At 41.9% G+C, this 21,103-nt stretch overlaps 2 protein-coding genes across 3 annotated transcripts in view; both read right to left on the bottom strand.

Annotated features, from left to right (window-relative positions):
- Positions 1 to 2,525: 2,525 nt before the first annotated feature.
- LOC137751013 (uncharacterized) lies at positions 2,526 to 19,692 on the bottom strand. The gene is made up of 10 exons (XM_068525476.1): positions 19,671 to 19,692; positions 19,511 to 19,584; positions 12,894 to 13,018; positions 11,866 to 12,019; positions 10,670 to 10,779; positions 9,300 to 9,379; positions 8,266 to 8,455; positions 8,026 to 8,151; positions 4,821 to 4,915; positions 2,526 to 2,685 (listed from the first exon to the last, which is right to left on the bottom strand). The coding sequence occupies exons 1-8, from the start codon at positions 19,690 to 19,692 to the stop codon at positions 8,094 to 8,096; spliced, it is 813 nt and encodes a 270-aa protein (XP_068381577.1). The 3' UTR covers positions 2,526 to 2,685; positions 4,821 to 4,915; positions 8,026 to 8,093.
- UBXN2B (UBX domain protein 2B) overlaps positions 16,784 to 21,103 on the bottom strand; it is a 30,726-nt gene continuing 26,406 nt past the window's right edge. For both annotated transcript variants that reach the window (XM_068525667.1, XM_068525668.1), the window contains one exon: positions 16,784 to 20,629. In XM_068525667.1, the coding sequence (XP_068381768.1) occupies positions 20,467 to 20,629 (163 nt within the window). In that variant the 3' untranslated portion in view covers positions 16,784 to 20,466. The remainder of the gene's footprint in view (positions 20,630 to 21,103) is intronic.

The following is a 21,103-nucleotide window of genomic DNA, read 5'->3' as shown; positions in this document are numbered from 1 at the left end:
AATTCTCAGAACCCGAACAGCAGCAGCTTTAGCCCTTCCTACACCTTAGATTCTCTTTAGATTCCGTGAGTTTCCGGCTGAGTCCTGGCAACCAAGAGCCCTCACTCATACAGTCGTGTGATGAATCCAAGCATCAGAGGTATTCCACTCAATGTCACACACAAGTGCTTTGGCCCAGACTAGAGTTCTAATCGTTTTTGCCCCATTTTGGGTACATAACATTCAAGGCAAATAGATCAAATGTTGTGGCTGAGTTTTGAGCGGATGCATTTAATTTGTAGGCATAGTAAATGAAAGTGGATCATAATGAACGCCTTCTAGATACCCTGATTTTGTTCCAGAAGGTCAAGTAAGTTTGTATCAATGATAAAAACATCCAGAACCATCAATGGGTTAAACAAAATGTGGTAGCTGCACCCAATGGGATATTATTCAGTCTTGAAAAGGAAGGAAACTCTGACACCTGCTACAACACACATGCACCTTCAGGACATTAAGCTAAGTGAATAAGCCAGTCACAAAAAGACAAATGCCGTATGATTCCACTTACATGAGGTACTTAGTCTAATTTGTACAGATGGAAAGGAGAACGGTGGTTGCCAGGGACTTGGAGCAGGGGGATTGGGAAATTGTTGTTGTTTAAGGGGTACAGAATTTCAGTTTTGTCACATGAAAGGAGTTCTGGAGATTGGCTGCACAGCAGTGTGAATGTCCTTAATACTACTGAACTGTGCACTTAAAAATGGTTAGGATGGTAGATTTTATGTGTATTTACCACCACAAGAAAAAAATCAGCTGGTAAAATCAATGCTGTGAAACCTTGCTGTTGTTAGATAAATTAGTCTAGATGTTAGACTAGATGACCTTCCACCCCAAATACTTGAAAATTTGTATTTATTATCCATTATTTTTCTCCCACCATGGACACATGGAAAATCATTCTATTTTGGCACACGGGGGTAACTGGAGGGCCTGCTTGAAGCCGGGGGTCGTTGGTCTAGGGATTCCAATGGTCCCAGGACCCAACCAACTCACCAGGTGCTGGCCCTCTCTGCCCTCCAGTCATCTGTTCATGCACACCTACTGGGAAGCTCCCATCCACTGGGTCTGTTCATGTGATATCGTTACCTCAGTCAATGGCTTGATTCCAAAGCTGACAAAGCAAGTGGCGTAACCTATAGTCTGAAAAGGTGGAGCAGTTTTGCTCAGGTTGTTGTTTTGTAGCTGAGTTTATCTGCAAAGCCTTGAATACCACAGGCGATGTGTACTCACTAGCAGCTGATTAGCTGCTATTAGCTGGTCCTCAGATGTTAATTGAGAGATACTGGATTGAAAATAAGAACAAGTGTTACTTGTTTATTAAGGTAGATAAAGCACAACTACAAGACCCTGAGACATTATTTTTAGGGTTCAGTATTACCTTTGAATACGAATATTAATATTAATTGTTTTTGGAAGAATGATTTCTTCTCCCTATCCAACCAGCCACAAATTCTATTGAAATAACTTATCCTAGCCTGGAGTGGGTATTTTCTGAAGCCATATAACAAGGAAAATATCAATAAATCCCCCAGATAGGTCATTGGCATTGTGCTATATCATTACACATTACATTACATGTGGGTATACTTATTTCCAAAACAAACAAAGAAAAAGTTCTCTGTATCTTAGGTCAAATATTGCCTCTGTCACTCTTAGAATCCATCTTGGCCTTTTGAAAATGACACTTTAGGTAAAAATGTTTGAGATGGATGTTTCTGGAAAATGAAATATGGCAGACTAAAAGTGATATTCCAGTCTTTGCGAAGTAGGGTTGATTTTCCCTCCCTTTGGTCTGGGTGGGCTCCGGGATTTGTCTGATTAGAAGCGATGCTCATTAAAAAATGCTGGGTTAGAAGAAGTTGTGCTCTCATAGAAATCCTGCTTTCTGCGTACAACCAGTTAAGTCCATCTGTGAGCTTGGATATGCATAAACCAAACCGACTTCTGGAGAATTTTGTCTAGAGTTCAAAACTAAAACAGGAAAAAAAAAAATCCAGACTTTTCTGACAAAGCTAGCAAAATGGGGAGAAAAGCATGGATGGAGTTAACCTAAGCTAAATGTAAGTTAGTTCATCCAAAGAAAGTTTAAATAATACTTAACTAAGGGCATAAATGACTAATATGTTACATCTATATTTTATCTCTTTCCATTATGGTCACAATCCTCAAGAAATCTTGAAAGCATTTGAAAGCTGAAATAATCTTCCAAGAACTGATCAACACTGATTTCCTGTTTTGGGAGAAATAAGCAGGCTTCTGAGTCATCTTGTGATTATTATGATCATATGTTGAGAGGAGTTTGGGGGATGACAATAAGATCATGACAGCTACCAAGAGTGTGACTTTATTTTTCATCAAATTCCAGATTATTTAAAAAGTACAGAGCCCTTATGACATAAACACATGTTAGAACAACTAAAAGGTATAATCCCTACTTTACAGGTAGTAATGAGCAAAGCAAGGAAGCCTTAAATCAATAGATGGTAGATGCAACGTAAATTTATTATGTTGTATAACATTTTGCAGGAGGGAAGTGATTCGTCTAAGGTCTCACTGATGGTAAGTGGGGAATAAAGACTAGAATTCAGGTTATAGTCACTTTCTCTCCTCTAAGCCATGCTGCCTCTGTACACCACCCAGCTCCTGTGGAAACACATAGGAGACACAGACATTTGAGAAATACACAAATTCAAACATGTAATCCGGTGAGTCCATTGCCATGATGTTAATCTATGAAAACTTAATTGGAAAGCTGGTTCAAGCACCTGAATGAAATCAGGGGAGATGCTGTTTTTGTTTGCTGCTTAACCGAAGCGCAAAGAAAGAAAGAACTTTCTCCACGCGCCAGCCTCCGGTTCACACCGGGTTCATCTTAGATGGGCCACACACTAGGTGCTACAAGTGTTTAAAAATACCTATCTCGGGCTTCCCTGGTGGCGCAGTGGTTGAGAATCTGCCTGCTAATGCAGGGGACACGGGTTCGAGCCCTGGTCTGGGAGGATCCCACATGCCGTGGAGCAGCTGGGCCCGTGAGCCACAATTACTGAGCCTGCGCGTCTGGAGCCTGTGCTCCGCAACAGGAGAGGCCACGACAGTGAGAGGCCCGCGCACCGCGATGAAGAGTGGCCCCCGCTTGCCACAACTGGAGAAAGCCCTCGCACAGAAACGAAGACCCAACACAGCCAAAAATAAATAAATAAATAAATTAAAAAAAATTAAAAAAAAAAACCTATCTCAAATAAAGCAGGAGGATGCAAAGTTGGTTCTATTGAGATGTGTTCATTAATTTAGAATTATTTTCTTCTCTTTGTTTTGGTTCACCTTGACATGGCACACTTTTCAAAGCTTATAAATAATAGGTTGACACAAAGAGGTAAACTCATAACTATATCTATGAAGGGCAGAGAAATCACAGTAGAGGTGGAGCGTGCATTTGTGTGTAGGTTAGAAAGCTCAGAGATGGCAAGCGTTGGCCCTGAACTGTAAAACCTCCAAAATCAACAGGAGTCGGGACGTTATAGATGGAGACTGCTCAACTCTGAACCCAATAGCCAAGATCAAGGCCATTTACTGATAACAGGAGACCTTGAACAGTATTTAGTAAGGCCTTTTTTTTTAAGCACTACAGCTCTTTGGGAACACCGAACCCAAACTGCACTTGCACGTAGCCTTGACCATTTATGGTCAAGCCTTGACTTCTTACGTTTATGCTGAGGTAGCTCTCTATTCTTAGCTCTATGAACTCTAGGTAAATGGCATTAAAAAATAAATAAATAAACTGAGATACTATAGCCACACTTTCATGAGAACCCAAACCATTATGTAATGATGGGGAGCATGCTGTTCACAACTTCTAAGGAAGTCAAATCCGACTGAATAAGCTGCCCACCGTTTCCTGCAGAGGACCTCCACAGGTCCAGCTGAGGGGCTAAGCTTAGGATGAGAGAGAAGAGGTAACTGGCTCCACTTACTGGAGAGCGAATTTAGAGTTCCAGGGAGCACTGACCTCCAAACAGGGAGCACGTAGCTGGCCTGATGGCCTAAGCCTGGGGGTGCAGCATGGAACAAGGTGGCCAAAGAAAAAACCCCTAGGGATGACGGGGAAAGGAGTTTCGAAGATAGAATTGTTGAGTGTTCGACTGAAGTTGCTTGTGTTGCTGTAATATTTCATTCTCCTTTCCCTGCGATCTCCTTTTATTAGTGTCAGCTGCCGAGAAAAGAAGGCCTTGTGTGGGGAACTCTGTTTTTGCTGAGCTTTGCTTTTTGGGAGGTTTGGGTGGGTGAGGAAACCACTGTCTAATTTGACATCGGTGTCAATGTAGTACAGGACAGGAACCTCACGTGAGGGGCAGTCGGGTGACTGTTCATAAATCCAACTAGTTAAATGGAAGCCAGGAGCTTGGGGCAAGGGATTCTGACTTCACGGACACAGAATGGAAGTTAGAGCCAATTTCCTCCAGAACCCAGAAGGAAGGGAAACCATAGCTACTACTGGGAGAAGTACTTCTTTGCCTGTATTTCTCTCTCTCTCTTTGGGAAGCGGGTAGTTAACAAATAGGTAGGAATCTTGACACAACTTTTAATTTTCTCACCTTTGGGAGATGTTAAGATTAAACCGTGCATTTAATTGTATAGATGAAGACGTGAGAGCTCTGAGTCACTTTTCCAGGGCCACTCAGGGATTAAACTGAGCTCTGGCTCCAGGGCAATGTTTGTTCCACCAGGCTACACGAAGGTGACAAGGACCCCTGGAACTGCTGGGAAGCATACTTACTTACCCTGGGGGTGGGGAGGACCTCTGCTGACTTCTGCTCTAAAAAGCTCGTTGTCTGTGTATTAGTGACTCTGTTTATTGATCCGTATATTCAGATCCCTAAGGAGACAGGCAGGAGATTTAAAAGGAACAAATGACCTTTGCCCTATTGTCATTTTCATTTTATCTTTCAACATTGGTTCTTCAACAGAGTCAGTCTTCTTGGGTGAATTTGCTCCAGAAAATAGAATGTTTCTGTCCTTTTTTACAGAAATTGTAGGAATTGGAAAGTACATATGATGAAAACATGGGAAAGAATTCATTATGTGCAAGTAAGGGACAAGTAGGCTGCAATTAAATGTGAGAGTTCAATCAATTACTGGAAAAGTAAGAAAGCCGGTTAAATGTAAGTAGTTACAGGTGAGATCAGATGCTAAGCACGAGCAGCTGAAACATTTGAGCATTAAACAATCACAATGAGGATTCTGGATTTAGTTTAGAAGGAGGAGGTTAAGGAAGACCTTAGCACAGCTGTTTCTGACAAGTGAGGGTGACAGAGGTCAGAGCGGGAACTGGAGAATTGGAGGGTGGGCACGGAAGCAGCTCAGGGGTCAGCAGAGCACGTCAGGGGCAACCTTGGCTCAGACTCCACCGAAGAGCGAGATACAGGAGACGTGGAGACATCCAAAGTGCAGGAACATGCAGGGGGAAAAGGCGTTCTCCCTGTTATCTCTAACGAGAGAGAGAGAGAGAGAGAGAGAGAGGGGGAGGGAGAGGCAAAGCGGGAGAGAGTAGGAGGGAAGGAAGGAAGGAAGGAAGGGAAGGAGGAAGGGAGGGAGGGAAGGAGGAAGGGAGGGAGGGAAGGAGGGAGGGAGGGAGGAAAGGAGGGAGGGAGGGAGGAAAGGAGGGAGGGAGGGAGGGAAGGAGGAAGAAGGAAGGAAGGAAGGGAGGGAGGGAGGGAGGGAAGGAGGAAGGGAGGGAGGAAGGGAGGGAGGGAAGGAGGGAGGGAGGGAGGAAAGGAGGGAGGGAGGGAGGAAAGGAGGGAGGGAGGGAGGGAAGGAGGAAGAAGGAAGGAAGGAAGGGAGGGAGGGAGGGAGGGAAGGAGGAAGGGAGGGAGGGAAGGAGTGTTATTTTAGGAAATAAACACTGAAGCAGATTATGAAGAGCCAAGAAAAACAGATATTGTCCTAAGTGAAGACTGAGTCACAAAGTGACAACATGGCACAGATTGTTGAATTTTTTAGTGACCAAAGACCTAAGAGAAGTGGATAATTATGTAATCAAAGTACTCAACAGCACAGAGATAACAAGGGATAATTTCACACTGAGTGCTCCTAGTATACAGAGAGATCGAAAGAATCATGAGTGGAAATAATGAAATCAAGCAAAAGCTTAAAACAGCGAGGAACAAAGAAGAGAGTTTTAAAAATGTAGAATAGAAGACAAACAGGTCAAGCATCAGGAGGTTAATGGGAAAAGTACAGTAGTTAGTTGTTAAACTGTGCATTATCTCATATAATTCCCGTTACCTATCAAAGGTAGGTATAGCATAAGAGGTAACTAAGGCACAGAGTTTCAATGCCTTTGACCAGCTGGTAAACGAAGTCAGGGGTCAAACCCAGGCCTGTCTCCAAGCCAACACTTCACCACGATTGATTTTTTCTTTTTTGTATTAATGAGCATGAACATTTTTGGAAGATTTTACTTTAGCACACATTAAATATTTCCTTCTATATGGCTAAAAACGTTATCCCCTTTCACAAAATTAATTACAATTTTCAATATACCTAGTGCACATTTCACAAGTTGTCCTCAAAATATGATGGTCTGGTCTATCCAAATCAGGATCCAGTCCCAGTTATGGCAGCCTAGTTGTATTCCTTACCCCTCCTTTAATCTAGAAGAGTCTTTTTTTTCATGACACTGATCTGTCCTGTAAAATGTTTCATCATCTGGGTTTGTCTGATTACTTCTCTGTGGCAGCTTTTAACTTATTCTTCTATGTACTTTCCTGTAAACTGAAAGTTACATCTGAAGGCTTGACAGATTCAAGTTAAATGCTTTAGTCGAGAATACATCCCTGGTGATGTGTAGACAGGTAGGCAGTCCACTTGGGGACACACAGTACCTGGCTTTTCCACCATTAGAGCTGCCAAGCTTGGTCACTGAATTAGTGCGAAGATGGCCTTATTCTTCATATTGTACAATTTTAGCCTCCCTCCTCCTCCGTCGTACAGTTAAGATCTCGCCCTTGTCGTGAGTGTGATCTTTTTTGATGTTATTCGGGCAAAGCATGTACAAAATTCACTTCCCCATCCATCCCTCATCTAACAATTTTAATACCAACTGATAATCCTTGTCTGAGTCAGCGATTTCACTGGGGACTGCAAAATGATGATTTTACATTTCTGTTTGTCACCGTCTACCTCTACTAGCCGGTATTCTTAAGTCAGCTTTCCCTTATCAACGAGGGCTACTGGTTTCGAGAAATAAAGGTCTTCCTGGAAAGGCAGAATAAAGGCATAAAGTTTTCAAAGTAAGGGGTTGGTTTAATGGCTAACTCCATTGGTGACAAAGTGGTTTTAGTGACTCATCTGATAATCACGAATGACTTATGGATTTTCATGGACCCAGTGAATTTCAGTTAACTACGAGCTTGATAATTTGGCTCAAATGGTGTCAAATTAGGCCGGTCAGAACTACATCAATCTGGCTTTTGGGCCCTTTTGACATGACCCCATTGGTCTTTGAAAGCTTCTTTACTTTTAGTCCCCAGATAACCTGGGCTCACCTTGTATTTCCCTTTCCCTAACCTGGAGTCAACCATTTCTTCAAGGGGCTCTGGCTATTTTTAGTCGGGAATAATACGAGAGACCAAAATTTGGGCTAGAAACGGTAAGCAGTGCCCCCCCTCCACCCCTCAACTACACTGTAATCCCGTGGCAAATCTTTTCTAACAGCTTTTTTCTTATCGTAAATTTTTTCACATCATTATTTTACTAGACATTTTTCAAAAGACTGAATAGTGTCCTATGAAGGAACCATAATTTTTGTTGAACAGGTCTATGCCGTTAGATTCTAACAATTTTTTTTTAAAGGCTATTAAGCATTAGGCCCAGGAAAATTGTATTGGCCGGCAAAACTTTCACTGTCTTTAACCTGTTGCTTAATGCTTCCACAGATATTATTAGACTAAAATGTTTCTAATAAGAATTCTCAAATTCTCTTACCAGTAGACAGTCCCAGAAAAGCAATCCAAAAGGAAGAGAATAAACAACACGTTATATTTTCTCTGGATTTACTTGTTGGTTTCCGTTTTTGGCATCATTTGTCCATCTTCACTTCCATCGTAACATCTGTAGGCATGTTATGTTGGTCAGTGCTTAATTTTGTGGAAAAGAATCAGAATTAAGAACTGAAGGATGGTGTTCTGATCTCCTGGTTCTGGAGATGAGAAAATTGGGACTCACAGAGTTGGCGGTGGAGGCGTGATGAGGAATTTAGGACGCCCACCTTTATGCCAATTCTCTCCATTTTCACTTACGATTCTGCTACTCACGTCTCTGCTAGTGGCCTTGCGGATTGTGAACGTGCACGCACAGTTTTGTAAGAGGGAAAGGCAAAGATCAAAATAGAATTTACCGTGGTGAGAGCTGGTGACTGCGGATAAAAAAGAATGAAGAATTGAAATCAGAGTAATCAGAATTTAGCTGATATTTAGGGATATGGCATGGGTAAAAAAAACACAAAAAAACAAAACAAAAAACCCCCGAAAAAACCAAAAAAAAAAAAAAAAATTAACACAGGAAAAGAGTTAAGAAGTCAGTTTATGGCAGTGCATTAAAACAGAGAGTGTCTTATCAAGAGTTGAGACCTTAGCGGGGCATTTTAAATGCTTTCCAGGGAGAACGGTCAGTGGGTAAGATACCAGTGATGGACATCTGGGCCACGTGTAATGGGCAATCTTGCACTGAAAAACCCAAGGCCCAATACATTGACACGAGCAATATTTTTACGATTCAACACTGTTACATTTCTAAAGATGCTAATTATATTTAGCCAAGTATTCCTTATCTATACTGCAAAAGGTCAGAAAAAAACAGTGCTAAATGATACTGATGTTGGCATAATTCCTAGTTTTTATTTTAACAACTAACTTTCATCCTCTCTTTATTTTATTAAAATATCAAATCACTATGTTGTACACCTGAAACTAATACAATATTTTAAGGCAACTATACGTCAGTAAATAAACCAACAGACCAACCAGCTGAGGGAAAGATAATGATGAGATTCTTTTACAGGGCCCGCACGCCGTCTGGTGGAGGAATAAGTAGCCAACATCTCGCACACGGATGTCCTAATGTTACCTTCTCAAAGGCAACTAAAAGGTTCTGTTTTACTATCAGTAACACCTTGATCTTTGTAAAGGTTAACAGGGCCTGTGGCCTTAGACGTTTACTGCCAGATGATGACATATGAAAAATTTTTTTTCTTCACTCACTCTTTGACCCCATGTGGCTCCTCTCCATACATATGTACTGGTGGGAAGAAATACAGTTCTTTCTCCTCTGACATCCTGGGCTGTTAATTTTAAGATTGGAGTCACCTCGTGAAAGAAGTTAAACTGTAATCAACAACAGCATTTTTGATATCGTTAAATGCTGCCAGGCAATGATACCTGCTGTAGCAAACGTTGTCTCTCTGCCCCCACTCCCCCATGTTTTAATACGTTAGATTTTTGAAAGGCTGCATTACGAACTTTTCGGAGTTCTAAGTTTATTAGTCTTTTTGGCTTTCTTTCAAGATATTCTGGCTTATAGTTGTATAAGAATACTAGATTCTTGTACTAGATCAATGCAAGAAAGAATTTGATATTTATATCTCCAGTTTAAAATAAAGACATAATATTCTTTTAGAAAGTGTCAGACCCTTTCAAATAGTCTGCTTTTTCTGTTACATCAGTCTTGATGTAATAAAATTGCTAGGAAGATGGCAAACATTGAGGAAAAATATAACAAAACATTGAACTGCATTAGAGTACTCCACACAAGAGTTAAATGGAACCAAAATTACCAAATCATCATAAATTAACATTTCACCTGAGGATGTTTCTGGTGGTGAAACTAAGAGTTACCACATTAGCTGAATATCCTTTAGAATATTACTTAATATGCTGAAAATTACTTGAAGTGCTGAATACTCACACTTTTGCATACACTTAAATGCAATTATTTAGGTAAAATCTTAGCCTCGATTGGACAACCATCCATTTAAAAGTGGAGTTAGGGGACCAATTTGTAGGTATAAAACAAAAACTTGTCATAAAATATAAAAGCCTCTAGAAATGCAAACATCTCTTACAATTTTATTTTCATTAATAGATTAAGGGAGATCCTCTTATTTTAAAAAATAATTTAGAGGAAGAAAAAATACAGTTTGTGAATCGCCCCATGGTCCTTTGCACCTGGGGAGATGAGATCAGATGAATTGGGTGCCGCACACTCACCGAGGCACGGGTGTGACTTGGAATCAAATCTAGCCTTTTTGCTGTTTTCATTACATCTAAAACCAAAGGTTTAAGATGCCTATGGATACCATTCCTTGTTAAAAGTCATTTCTTATTTCCAGGACTGCACATAGAGAACCTACTTCACTTACCATTATAAGCTTTAGTGCCATTTCTCATGTCAAATATAAATACTTAAGATTTTGTACTTATGTTAAAAAAGAGAAACATGCAAATTAAATAAGTACTGGTTGAGTATTTTAACCTACCTAAAAGTGTGCTATTCAGGAGTATCAAAATTAAGAGAATTTTATAAAATCATTCTTTCTGTGAAATAATTTCAAGAAGAACATTGAAACTCATACATGTTTGCAGAGATCATCCTTTTCTGTTTATAAAGGTTATTTGGAAATCTGTAACTCCAGGTCATTTCTGCCTTCTTTGCTTGCGTGGAAGATTGGGTAATGGGGTTAATCTGGAGAACAAGAACAATATATAATGACTAGTGAGTTTTCTTTATAAGTTCAGCCAAATGAGAGCGTAGCCAAAGTCAACAGCTCCACAAACTAGTCTGATTTCAAAGGCACGAGCCATGTGTGGTTATGGCCTTTAGTGTCATCTGAGTTTCTGCAGCTTTTCAGTTAACCAGAGTGTTGCCATATATTTTAGCACACTCCCAACTTATTGTGATTAAATTTCATTAAATCAACTTTCACATTTTGGGGTATCAGTATTAAAGTAACAAATGAGGATGGGGTATTACATTCAAAAATAAAATATCAAGGGCTAAACATTTTAAATAAATTATGTGCTATTAATAAATTAAATAGCTATTATAAGACTAGCAATATTTTAACTCTGACATGAAGATCAAATCTATAAGAACAACCGTACTTAGAGTAAGCAAATAGAACAGAGCCCACTGAGATTGGGATTGACATATAGACACAAATATATATAAAATGGATAACTAAGAAGAACCTGCTGTATACAAAAATAAATAAAATAAAATTCAAAAGAAAAAATATTGGCGATGTGGCCACAAGGCCATCTTTGTTCCTTTGACTTGCCCCGAGCAACAGCTAGTAGTGGCCTTCCATGGTCCCATGTTATTTTTTTCTAGGAAAAACTCACCTTCAAGAACATTTAAAAGGATTGTTTATATTTATATTCTCCTTCCTGAAAAAGTTGCAAAACGTCTTTAACCTTAGTCAGTTTCATTTTAAGGGGGGTTATTTTCTCCATTCCTTTGTAACTCAGAATGCCAAAATGTTAAGTCCTTTCATTGCTAATTATTAAAATATAAATATGAATTGATTAAAAATATAGTGGTGATAGTGGACATCTTTCCAGTATATGTCCTTAAAAAATGCTGGCTTTTGGGTTGAAATACATTTTATCATATTAAAGAAGTAACCATCAAAAAAAAAAAAAAAAAAAAAAAAGAACTGAGCCCACTGAGGGGTTTCTACCACGTCTTTATAGAGCAGTGTTCTTCCTTATCTCTAAACTAGAATCACAGCCCCTGCTACTGGCTTTCAGACAGTCCCAGGCATCTCACCTCCTGCAGGCTTCTCCAGAGCACATTCTTCAGCCCTCTTCGCCCCAGTTCTACCTGGGGAAATGCCCGGACCACCCGCTCACAGATACAGGTGCTTCCACTCTTGGGATGAGTCGAGGCCACCACTTCTAGATCACTTTTCTCCTTCTCCTTCCTTTAAACCCAAACAAAATATACAAATGTTTTCTGTCACCAGTATCGACTCTATTGGCGCTATTCGGAATCTCCTTTTTAAAACATGAATGCATATATTCTTCCAACGTTCAGAGGGTCCTAATCTTAATTCACTGATTTGTTACTTATGGAGCGCTTACTGAGTGACTCCTATGTCCAGGTTATTGTTTTAGGCTCTAAGGACACAGCAGTAGGTTAAAAACAACCCTGCTCTCACAAACTCACATTCTGAGAATCTGGGGTGATAAAGTTAATTCGTTTAGGGAGACCCACGTAATAATGGAGGCCGTCCCAGGGGCTTGCCCATGCCACAGATCTAAACCTCATCCAGCCTGCATTTCTGGGAAACACCTGACAAGGAATCCTAACACCCACCAATCACAATCCTCCAATTCAGCTTTAGTGAGCTCACCTCACCCTAGAAAATGGGCCCTGCCAGCTTCGTAAGGAAACCCCCCGCCTCCTAGCCAGTCAGGCCCTGTTTCCAGGTTGCCTCTTCTGAGCTCTGTGAACTCACTCTTGCCCCCAAACCTCCCTCACTGCTTGTAGGGCCCTGTACTCCCCACTCCGTGGATGGTTCTCTCTTGGATAAAGGACATCAAACTCATCACCAAATTGTTTTAGTTTTATAATTGTCAGGGGGAACAGGAAAGAGTGCCTGAACATTAGGAGGTAGGGATAAAATCAAATAAATGGACAAGGAAATGTTGGTATTGCGAACACTGTAGTAAACAGGGTAGTGGGACTGAGAGTTGTGGACAAGGGAGGATGTTAGACCAAAGCATGAGTGGGGCTGGGGGGCGGGGTGCTCTCCGGAGAAATCACATCCAGGCTGGGGTCGGAGTGACACTGACCGCAAGTGACATGCCGCCCGCCAAACACAGGATTCTGCTCTGAGTGAGCCCTCGATAAACGCTGAACCCAAGCAGCGATCGCCAACATATGTATCTTTATCGCAAATGAACCACACACATGCTTCCTGTTAAAGAATGGAAAGTCAGATTAGTTTGAATAGCTAGAGGTAGAACAAAGGTAGAACACCTTTGTACACAGTGTTTCAAACAGTAACATTTGGGACCTCCCTGGTGGCGCAGTGGTTAAGACTCCGCCTGCCAATGCAGGGGACACGGGTTCAAGCCCTGGTCCGGGAAGATCCCACATGCCGCGGAGCAACTAAGCCCATGTGCCACAACTACTGAGCCTGTGCTCTAGAGCCCGTGAGCCACAACTACTGAGCCCACGTGCCACAACTACTGAAGCCCACGCGCCTAGAGCCCGTGCTCCGCCAACAAGAGAAGCCACCACAGTGAGAAGCCCGCCCACCACAACGAAGAGTAGCCCCCGCTCGCCGCAACTAGAGAAAGCCTGTGTGCAGCAACGAAGACCCAACACAGCCAAAAATAAATAAATAAATAAATAAATTTTAAAAACCCTCAAAAAACAGTAACATTTACTTCCATTACAAACATTTATAATAGGTTTTCAAGGGAAACAAAACCCACCTCTCAGCCTTGGTGTTATTATCATGTATTTGTAACATGCATATATGAAACTTTTTTTTTTTTTTTAATTTTTTTAAAATTTTATTTATTTATTTATGGCTGCGTTGGGTCTTCGTTTCTGTGCGAGGGCTTTCTCCAGTTGCGGCGAGCGGGGGCCACTCTTCATCGCGGTGCGCGGGCCTCTCACTATCGCGGCCTCTCTTGTTGCGGAGCACTGGCTCCAGACGCGCAGGCTCAGTAGTTGTGGCTCACGGGCCCAGCTGCTCCGCGGCATGTGGGATCTTCCCAGACCAGGGCTCGAACCCGTGTCCCCTGCATTGGCAGGCAGACTCTCAACCACTGCGCCACCAGGGAAGCCCTATGAAACTTTTATTTGCATATAAGTTCACTACATTCATAAGAGTGATCTCTTCAGCTCAGGGGACGTTAAATCTGACATTGATCTGTAGGAAGGATGAACGTTTCTTTCTAGAAGATGTTACTTCATCCTATGCCCTCCTGTGCTCAAAAGCCCAGACCCAGTTAAAAATCCCAGGCTGGGGGCAGGACCGCCCACTTGTATCAGCTATGTTCGTGCTTTCACTTCCAAGCCTACTGATGTTCTGAGTATTTGTAGTATTTACTGTTGCTACTTCCTAATCAACATAGATTCTGATAGAAAACTAAAACTTATACTTTCTACCATTCTTGATCCTATGATTAAAAATGATAAAATCTGTTGACAACAGAAGAAACAAGCCTTTCCCACAGGGACAAAAATGAAAAACAAAGCGGGAAAAATGTTAACTACAGAAACTACCATGTCGGACCTTTTATAATTAACAATGTTCTATAAAGGACACTGAAAGGTGCCCTATGCAGACAAGGAAAATACAAACCAAAAAGCAGACACAGAGGCATAAAATCAAAGGACATCCACTCATTTTAAATACTCTTCTATCCCCAGGGTTAGAGCAAGGAAAGTCACTGTTGTACATACGTCTGTGTTGACATCTACACAAATAAACAGCAGTGCTAAGAGAGTTTACACTCAAGAAGGTAAAGGGCAGAAGAGAATTTTTGGAGGAAAAAAGGCAGTTGCCTTTAATCTCATGGACCTCTTTTGCTGGTGCCTAATTAACACACATAACTTCATTCAAGAGAAGTGCCAACTAAAACTTGTCGCTCGCCACCTGGCTCTACAAGGATGAAGTCAGTAGCCAGCGCAGCCACTGACCTTCAACGCCCCCTGAAAGGAGTTCAGGGTGGAGATCAGGAGTGAGACATCTGTGCTCTGGGAAAAACTGGCAGAACAGGGCTTCAGATAGTTAGATATCTTCAAGAGAAGATTTTATGAGCTCAAATTCTTGCATCTCCTCCTATCTAGAAGAGCACTAAAATCACTAACGGTGACATCTGTTCCTCGTGACTACCAGCAAGCCTCTGGCAACACGTGTGCTGGACTGCACGTCCGCCCTTCACTAAAATCCTATACAGCACTGACCTTCCCCCATCTCCTTGGAGCAGTTCCTCAGAGCTGAGACGCTGTCTCCAGGGCTATAGTCCTCATTTTGCCCCAAATAAAACTTAACTCGTAACTCTCATGTTGTGCATTTTTTTTTCAGTCCACAGGAGCCAATTGAAAAACGATTGTATTGCTGATTGTATGACGTCTCTAAGTCCATGCTAATAAGTTGGTAATTATCTCCAAAAAAAGCAAGAAATGTTGCGATATACTCAACAGAATGGACTTATTTCCACCTTTCCTACTGTAGCTTTCCTCTGAGCAGCCTAAGAAGCCATCTGAGATCACCTAGTCAGGACTCAGGAAGTTGTAAGGCCGCAGCTCCCCAGAATGATTCTGAAAGTCTCTTGCTTCATAGTGTGAAAAAACAAAAAATTCAAATGAATAAATTTTAAACATCTTGCTGAATTTATTGAACAATTCACGAATGGGCAGCAGCCAGTCTAGCAAATAGAAACGCGCTCCCAGTAGCTGTTCAAGCTGAGACTTTTTTAGGCAGAAGAGGGTGGGAACAGGAAGATACACTGGCAGAAAAGCAGGTTGGTTATGGCAAAGGTCACTTTCCTTTAGGGGGTGGCAAGGGTTTATCAGACAGATGACCTAACTAGTGCTGATCAGACTATCGATTGACTGGTTTAAGATTCCATTTCTGGGAGAGCCCACACTGTAATTAAGTCAAGTCAGGGTTTGGTGACGTGGGCCTTGGCATTTAGGGGCTCCATTTTGGGCTACAGTCTTGTTTTTAACCATATAGAAACATTTATCTAAAAGAAAATAAATCATCAAGTTCAAACTTTCTAAAAAAAACTCCCTGCCCTCCTATTTTTTCAGAAACTTAGGTCATAGCTCTAAACTCTAAAGAGGCCAAATTGTTAAGTATAAGCTAAGTAGACTACATAGCTAGTTGTTAGTTCTGGGCCACATGAGTAATTTATATGTGCTGTACAAACACCACGCACACTGTTATACATATGCAATGGGGCTCCTTTTACAAAACATTTACTTGGAGTTAAAAGATACTTTAAAATTAGATAGGGCTTCCCTGGTGGCGCAGTGGTTGAGAGTCTGCCTGCCAATGCAGGGGACACGGGTTCGAGCCCTGGTCTGGGAAGATCCCACATGCCGCGGAGCAGCTGGGCCCGTGAGCCACAATTGCTGAGCCTGCGCGTCTGGAGCCTGTGCTCCGCAACAGGAGAGGCCGTGCTAGTGAGAGGCCCGCACACCGCGATGAAGGGTGGCCCCCGCTTGCCACGACTAGAGAAAGCCCTCGCACAGAAACGAAGACCCAGCACAGCCATAAATAAATAATTAAACGAATACTTAAAAAGACAAAAAAACAAAACTGACAGGGCATATTCTTATTTAAAAAAAATTAGATAGAGGATTATAGAAAGTGTTTCTTAGCCTTTATGACAACACTGGACACATATGTATCTATGTGCATTGCTGATCAGGGACAAAAACTCTTAATGGAAAACATGAGGCACTTTATCAACAACACATGTCGTGACAAGGTTTTCAAGAGATCCAGTGTGGCCGAAGTGAAGAAAAATTTGCCCCTTTATGTTGGTGGAATAAAAACAGAACCAGTAATGGAAACAGATCACATCGCTACAGCTCAGATCCCTCTGCCCGTCAGAAAGACGTACCACGGGAAATGCTACCCTTACAACACTCCACTAGGCCACTCAAATAAAACTGCAAATCAGAGGACATTCTGAAAAGGATTTTCAATGACTTTCAGTGAAAACATTCTTTATTGGTAAGTGAAAACGTCCTTACACACACGTCATGCAAAACAATTGACGTCACACAATCTCTTCTGAGAGGATTATAAATTTTAAAAGTTACAGCGACTGCAACAGTACAAAGAATTCAGGAAAACTCTAAATGAAGCAAAACACTTTGTAGAACACACGAAAGTACTGTTCATCCCTCTGGATGTTTGATCCGCCCTCCAGGTGTGAATCTATTTTGGAACCATTATATACAGAAATGGCAGTCGTTTTTGTATGTGTGTCTACAGGCACTCCATCTAATTGACTAAAAAGAAACTGCAAGAATAACGTTTCAAATAATTTTCCAGGGTCTGGTTAATTGTTTGCTCCATTTTGTTAATCCAAAACAGGGCAATGCCCTTTTATTTAAAATGTTAATTTGTTTCAATAGATTATTTCTGCAGGAATACGATTTTGCTCCTTGAAAATGTAGTTTATCCCTGGTAACCTTTCTGAACAGAGGCTGACTTTTTGAATTGTCATTTATATATTCTCCAGGTTGTTTTCAGTTAGTGGAAAGGAACAGAGCTTCCCATGCTGAGGAGAAGACTTAGGACTACGCTTCTTCTTCTGGATTACGACACTGAGAACGAGTTTTCTCTGTGGTGGTGAGATCAACACTTGCGCGGAGGGCGGGTCTGGCAGCCCTCCCACCATCCGCCCCTCACACGGGTTAAGTTCAGCTCCTGGAAGCGATGGGAGCCCCAGAGAAAGGTCACGTCCAAAGCTCCTACTGGCACATTCCAGTCAAGTGGCAGTGAGGAGGCACAGTGGGCTTTTCTAGACACCCTGAAGTGAGCGCTGCTGTAACAAAGACCTACAAGTGCGGAGGTGGCTCTGCGCCTGGGCAGCGAGTAGAGGCTGGGAGAGGTTTTGGGAGCGCGACGGAGAGAGCCGAGGCTGCCTTGAGCCCTGGGGCAGACACGTGGATGCGGACGGCAGCCAGGGCTCCAAGGAGGCAAGGGGTGCGTGCGGCTGCTGCGAGGACACGCCTACTAGCGACAGGGACCTGACAGGCGCTGCCAGGGAGGGCTCAGGAGGGAATGCGGAGCGCGCTGCGGGAAGCGGAAGGAAACGAGATGCCGGGGACATGGTGGCAGGAGGCTTGGCTGCAGCCGCGTGGAAAGCAAGAGGCGTGAGGGAGACTCGGGACACCGAGCTGAAAAGACTTCCAAGCAAGGCGGGGAAGGCGCAGCCTGCTTCCTCCCTGCTGATGACGGTAAAACGTGAGAGGAAGCAGATAAACTGAGGGAAGGAATGGTAAAAGAGAAGGAAGCAGGACTTGATGACTTGGAAATTCTTAGTTTACCCGAGCGAACGGCAAAGACATTAAGAGATTCACTGTCAGGAAAGATGGCGCTAAGGAAAGAGATGAGATCGTGGCCTATAACTTTTTGCTAATACCCGAGAAAGATAAAAAAAAAAAAAAAAAAAAAGGTCACATCGAAGGCTGTTTAAAGAGATTAAGAGTGTGACTCACAGAGCCCCTCAGCCATCTCAGAAAAGGCCAAAAAGAGAGCTGGATTATCTCGGAAAGCTCTGGGGAGGAGCCTCTGGTCTAATGGAGCAACTGCTGTAACATGCACAGGAGACCCACAGACACTGCCGTCTTAAACTAAAACGGACAGAGACAGAATGAAATGAAAAAAGACGGCTGAACCTCCCACGATTCCACAGGCAAGAAACAAGCTGATAGTTTAAACTACTCAGCTGCAGACACCTGCTACCTCTCATGTAGAAGGAAAGACCCTGAGGGAAAGTCACACGTCTATGGGACGCTGCTGTGAGCCACAGGAGATTATTCCCAGGCCCCGAAACCTAACGGAGCGTGCCTGGCTGAACTTCTAAATTGCTTGGCACTGCTGGCTCCTTTTTCCCTTCCAGTTTCTATTTTTTTGAAGAGGAATGTTTGTTAACGATTATTCTATGCCTGTCTTACCCTTATATCTGGGAGCAGATACCTGGGTTTCTAGGTTCACAGATGGAGAGAAACTGTGTCCCAGGACGCACACCCAGATGCTCACTTACTTTAGATGAGGAGATTATCCTGGATTATCTGCGTGAACCAAATGTAAGCACTAGGGTGCTTGTAAGAAGAAAGCAGGAGAATCAAAGTTGGAAGTAAATGATGTAAGGACAGAAGCAGAGACGTGGAGGGATACAGCCATAAGGGAAGGGATGCCATCCGCCTCTACACGTTGGAAGAGGCAAAGAAGAGACCACCCCTGGTGCCTGCAGAAGGAACCTGTGATATGTCACCTTACATGACAAAAGGGATTTCAAGGATTTGGTTAAGGTTACTGTGGACCTTATGATGGGGAGGTCATCCTGGATTATCTGGCAGACCAATCTAATCACACGGGTCCTTAGAAGCAGAGACTCTTTCCCGGCTGTTCTCAAAGAGATGTGATGACACTGGAGCCAGAGACATACAGTATTGCTGGTTGTGAAGATGGAAGAGGGCCACAGGCCAAGGAATGCAGGTGGCCTCTCGAAGCTGGAAAGGCAAGGAAACATTTCTCCCCCTAGAGCCTCCCCAGGGAATGCTGCCTTGTTGACACCTGACTTTAGCCCAGTCAGACCCACGTGAGACATCTCACCTATAGAAGAAACCTAGACTGTTTTAAGCCACTAAATTTGTAGTAATTTGTTACAGCAGCAATAAAAGACTACAATAAAAGACTAACCAGGAGGGGTGACCAAAGATGAAATGGTGTCTGGGAAGAAGGAAAAGCTTTTCTCCCATCCTGCTGTAGCCTCCCTTACTCAGGAAATACCTGGCGTCAGGAGAAACGCAGACATTTACGCTGGTAACTCTTCAGATCCAGTCTGGCTGACAGAATTTACATTCCTGTATTTCTACACTCATTTTGTCTTGCAGTAGACTACATTCTGGGTCGAACACTTAGAACAGTGTTTAGTATATGTAGTGGGTCCTCTGGAACAACGTATTGAATGAATAAATGAATGTGATCACGGCAGGCTCTGCGAGGGACTGGAGTTAGCTAAAGTGCTGGTGGACACATCTCAGGAACTGCTGACCTTTGTCTTTGTTTCTAGTTTAGGATGGTCAGAGTCCTGTAACATACAAGGCTAAACTGTATTTTCTAACATGAGTAAACAGCTAAATCAGCAAGGAAAAAGGATGTGTAAAATCTTAATAGGAGAAATAATTATCGTATGATCAAAGTATTTCAAAATCAGATACAGATACTTTTCAGTATACACTACAGAAAAATGTTCAAAGTATTTGATCAGAAGATTTCTTAATGGCTGTTGATCAATGCAGCATCAAGAAACTTTAGTGCAGATTTTACCAAATGCATTTATCAAAATGGGGTTTTGTTCACTTTCTCTGAAAACAAATGTTGTTGCATTAACGCTGATCATGTATCAAATTGGTTTGCCTGAATATTTAAAAGCTATCAACAGAAGCCAGCCCTTGCAGCTAACACCTCAAACATATTTCTCAAGATCTATTCCTAGTCCAAATTTGTCTAGACTAACGCTGGAAGACAGAATAAGAATAAAACCAAAATTTATCTGTATAAATAATAAAAATAACTTTTTACAGTCTAAGTGTTTTCCTCACTAATATGGCACATTATCGTTCCTACATGCTACTGCATGGGTAGGAGGAATATCATTTTAGTTGCTGGAGTATCACAGTGTTAAGAATATCTGCTTCTTGTAGTGTCAGGCTTTCATCTGTTAGCTCTTTGTTTGGAAATGAAGTCACAAGAATAAAGTCAAGAGTTGCAAATTCAGGACGGGACTGTACAATAAAGTCCCGAACATCCAGGATCCTGAAGAAATGAGATAAAAATAATTTGTGATACAAAAGTTTTATTGTCAATTAAGCTTTTAGCTAAAACTAGATAATAAAAAAAAAAAATCACACAATTCTTATCCTTATTTAAATGTGTTGTAACCTTCTTTAATTTAATTTCAATGGATGGATTTACCTTGGCTTTACGGTAAAATGTGAGGATTAACTTTGGAGCGCACCTGACATTTACTCTCACTGTAAACAGACACAATCTTTAGGTGAGTTATGCATCAAAGAAATGTCAACAGTGTTACTACACTACAGGGCCTATTTTTTCAGAGTATAAAATATCTTAGCAGCACATGACCCAGAAAAAGGTACCTCAGATGACCCTGTGTCAGTGTGAGTCTATAACTATGAAAAGTGTAAGTTATAAAAATAATGAAAAAAATTATGCTCACATATATACAGTAGCTCAACTAAGATCATAAATGTATCTCTTAGTGGGATA

The sequence above is a fragment of the Eschrichtius robustus genome, chromosome 17 (genome assembly GCF_028021215.1).
Source record: "Eschrichtius robustus isolate mEscRob2 chromosome 17, mEscRob2.pri, whole genome shotgun sequence".
Lineage (NCBI taxonomy): Eukaryota > Metazoa > Chordata > Mammalia > Artiodactyla > Eschrichtiidae > Eschrichtius > Eschrichtius robustus.
The sequence above is the reverse complement of the archived record's forward strand: the minus strand, read 5'-3'. Positions and strand labels throughout refer to the sequence as shown.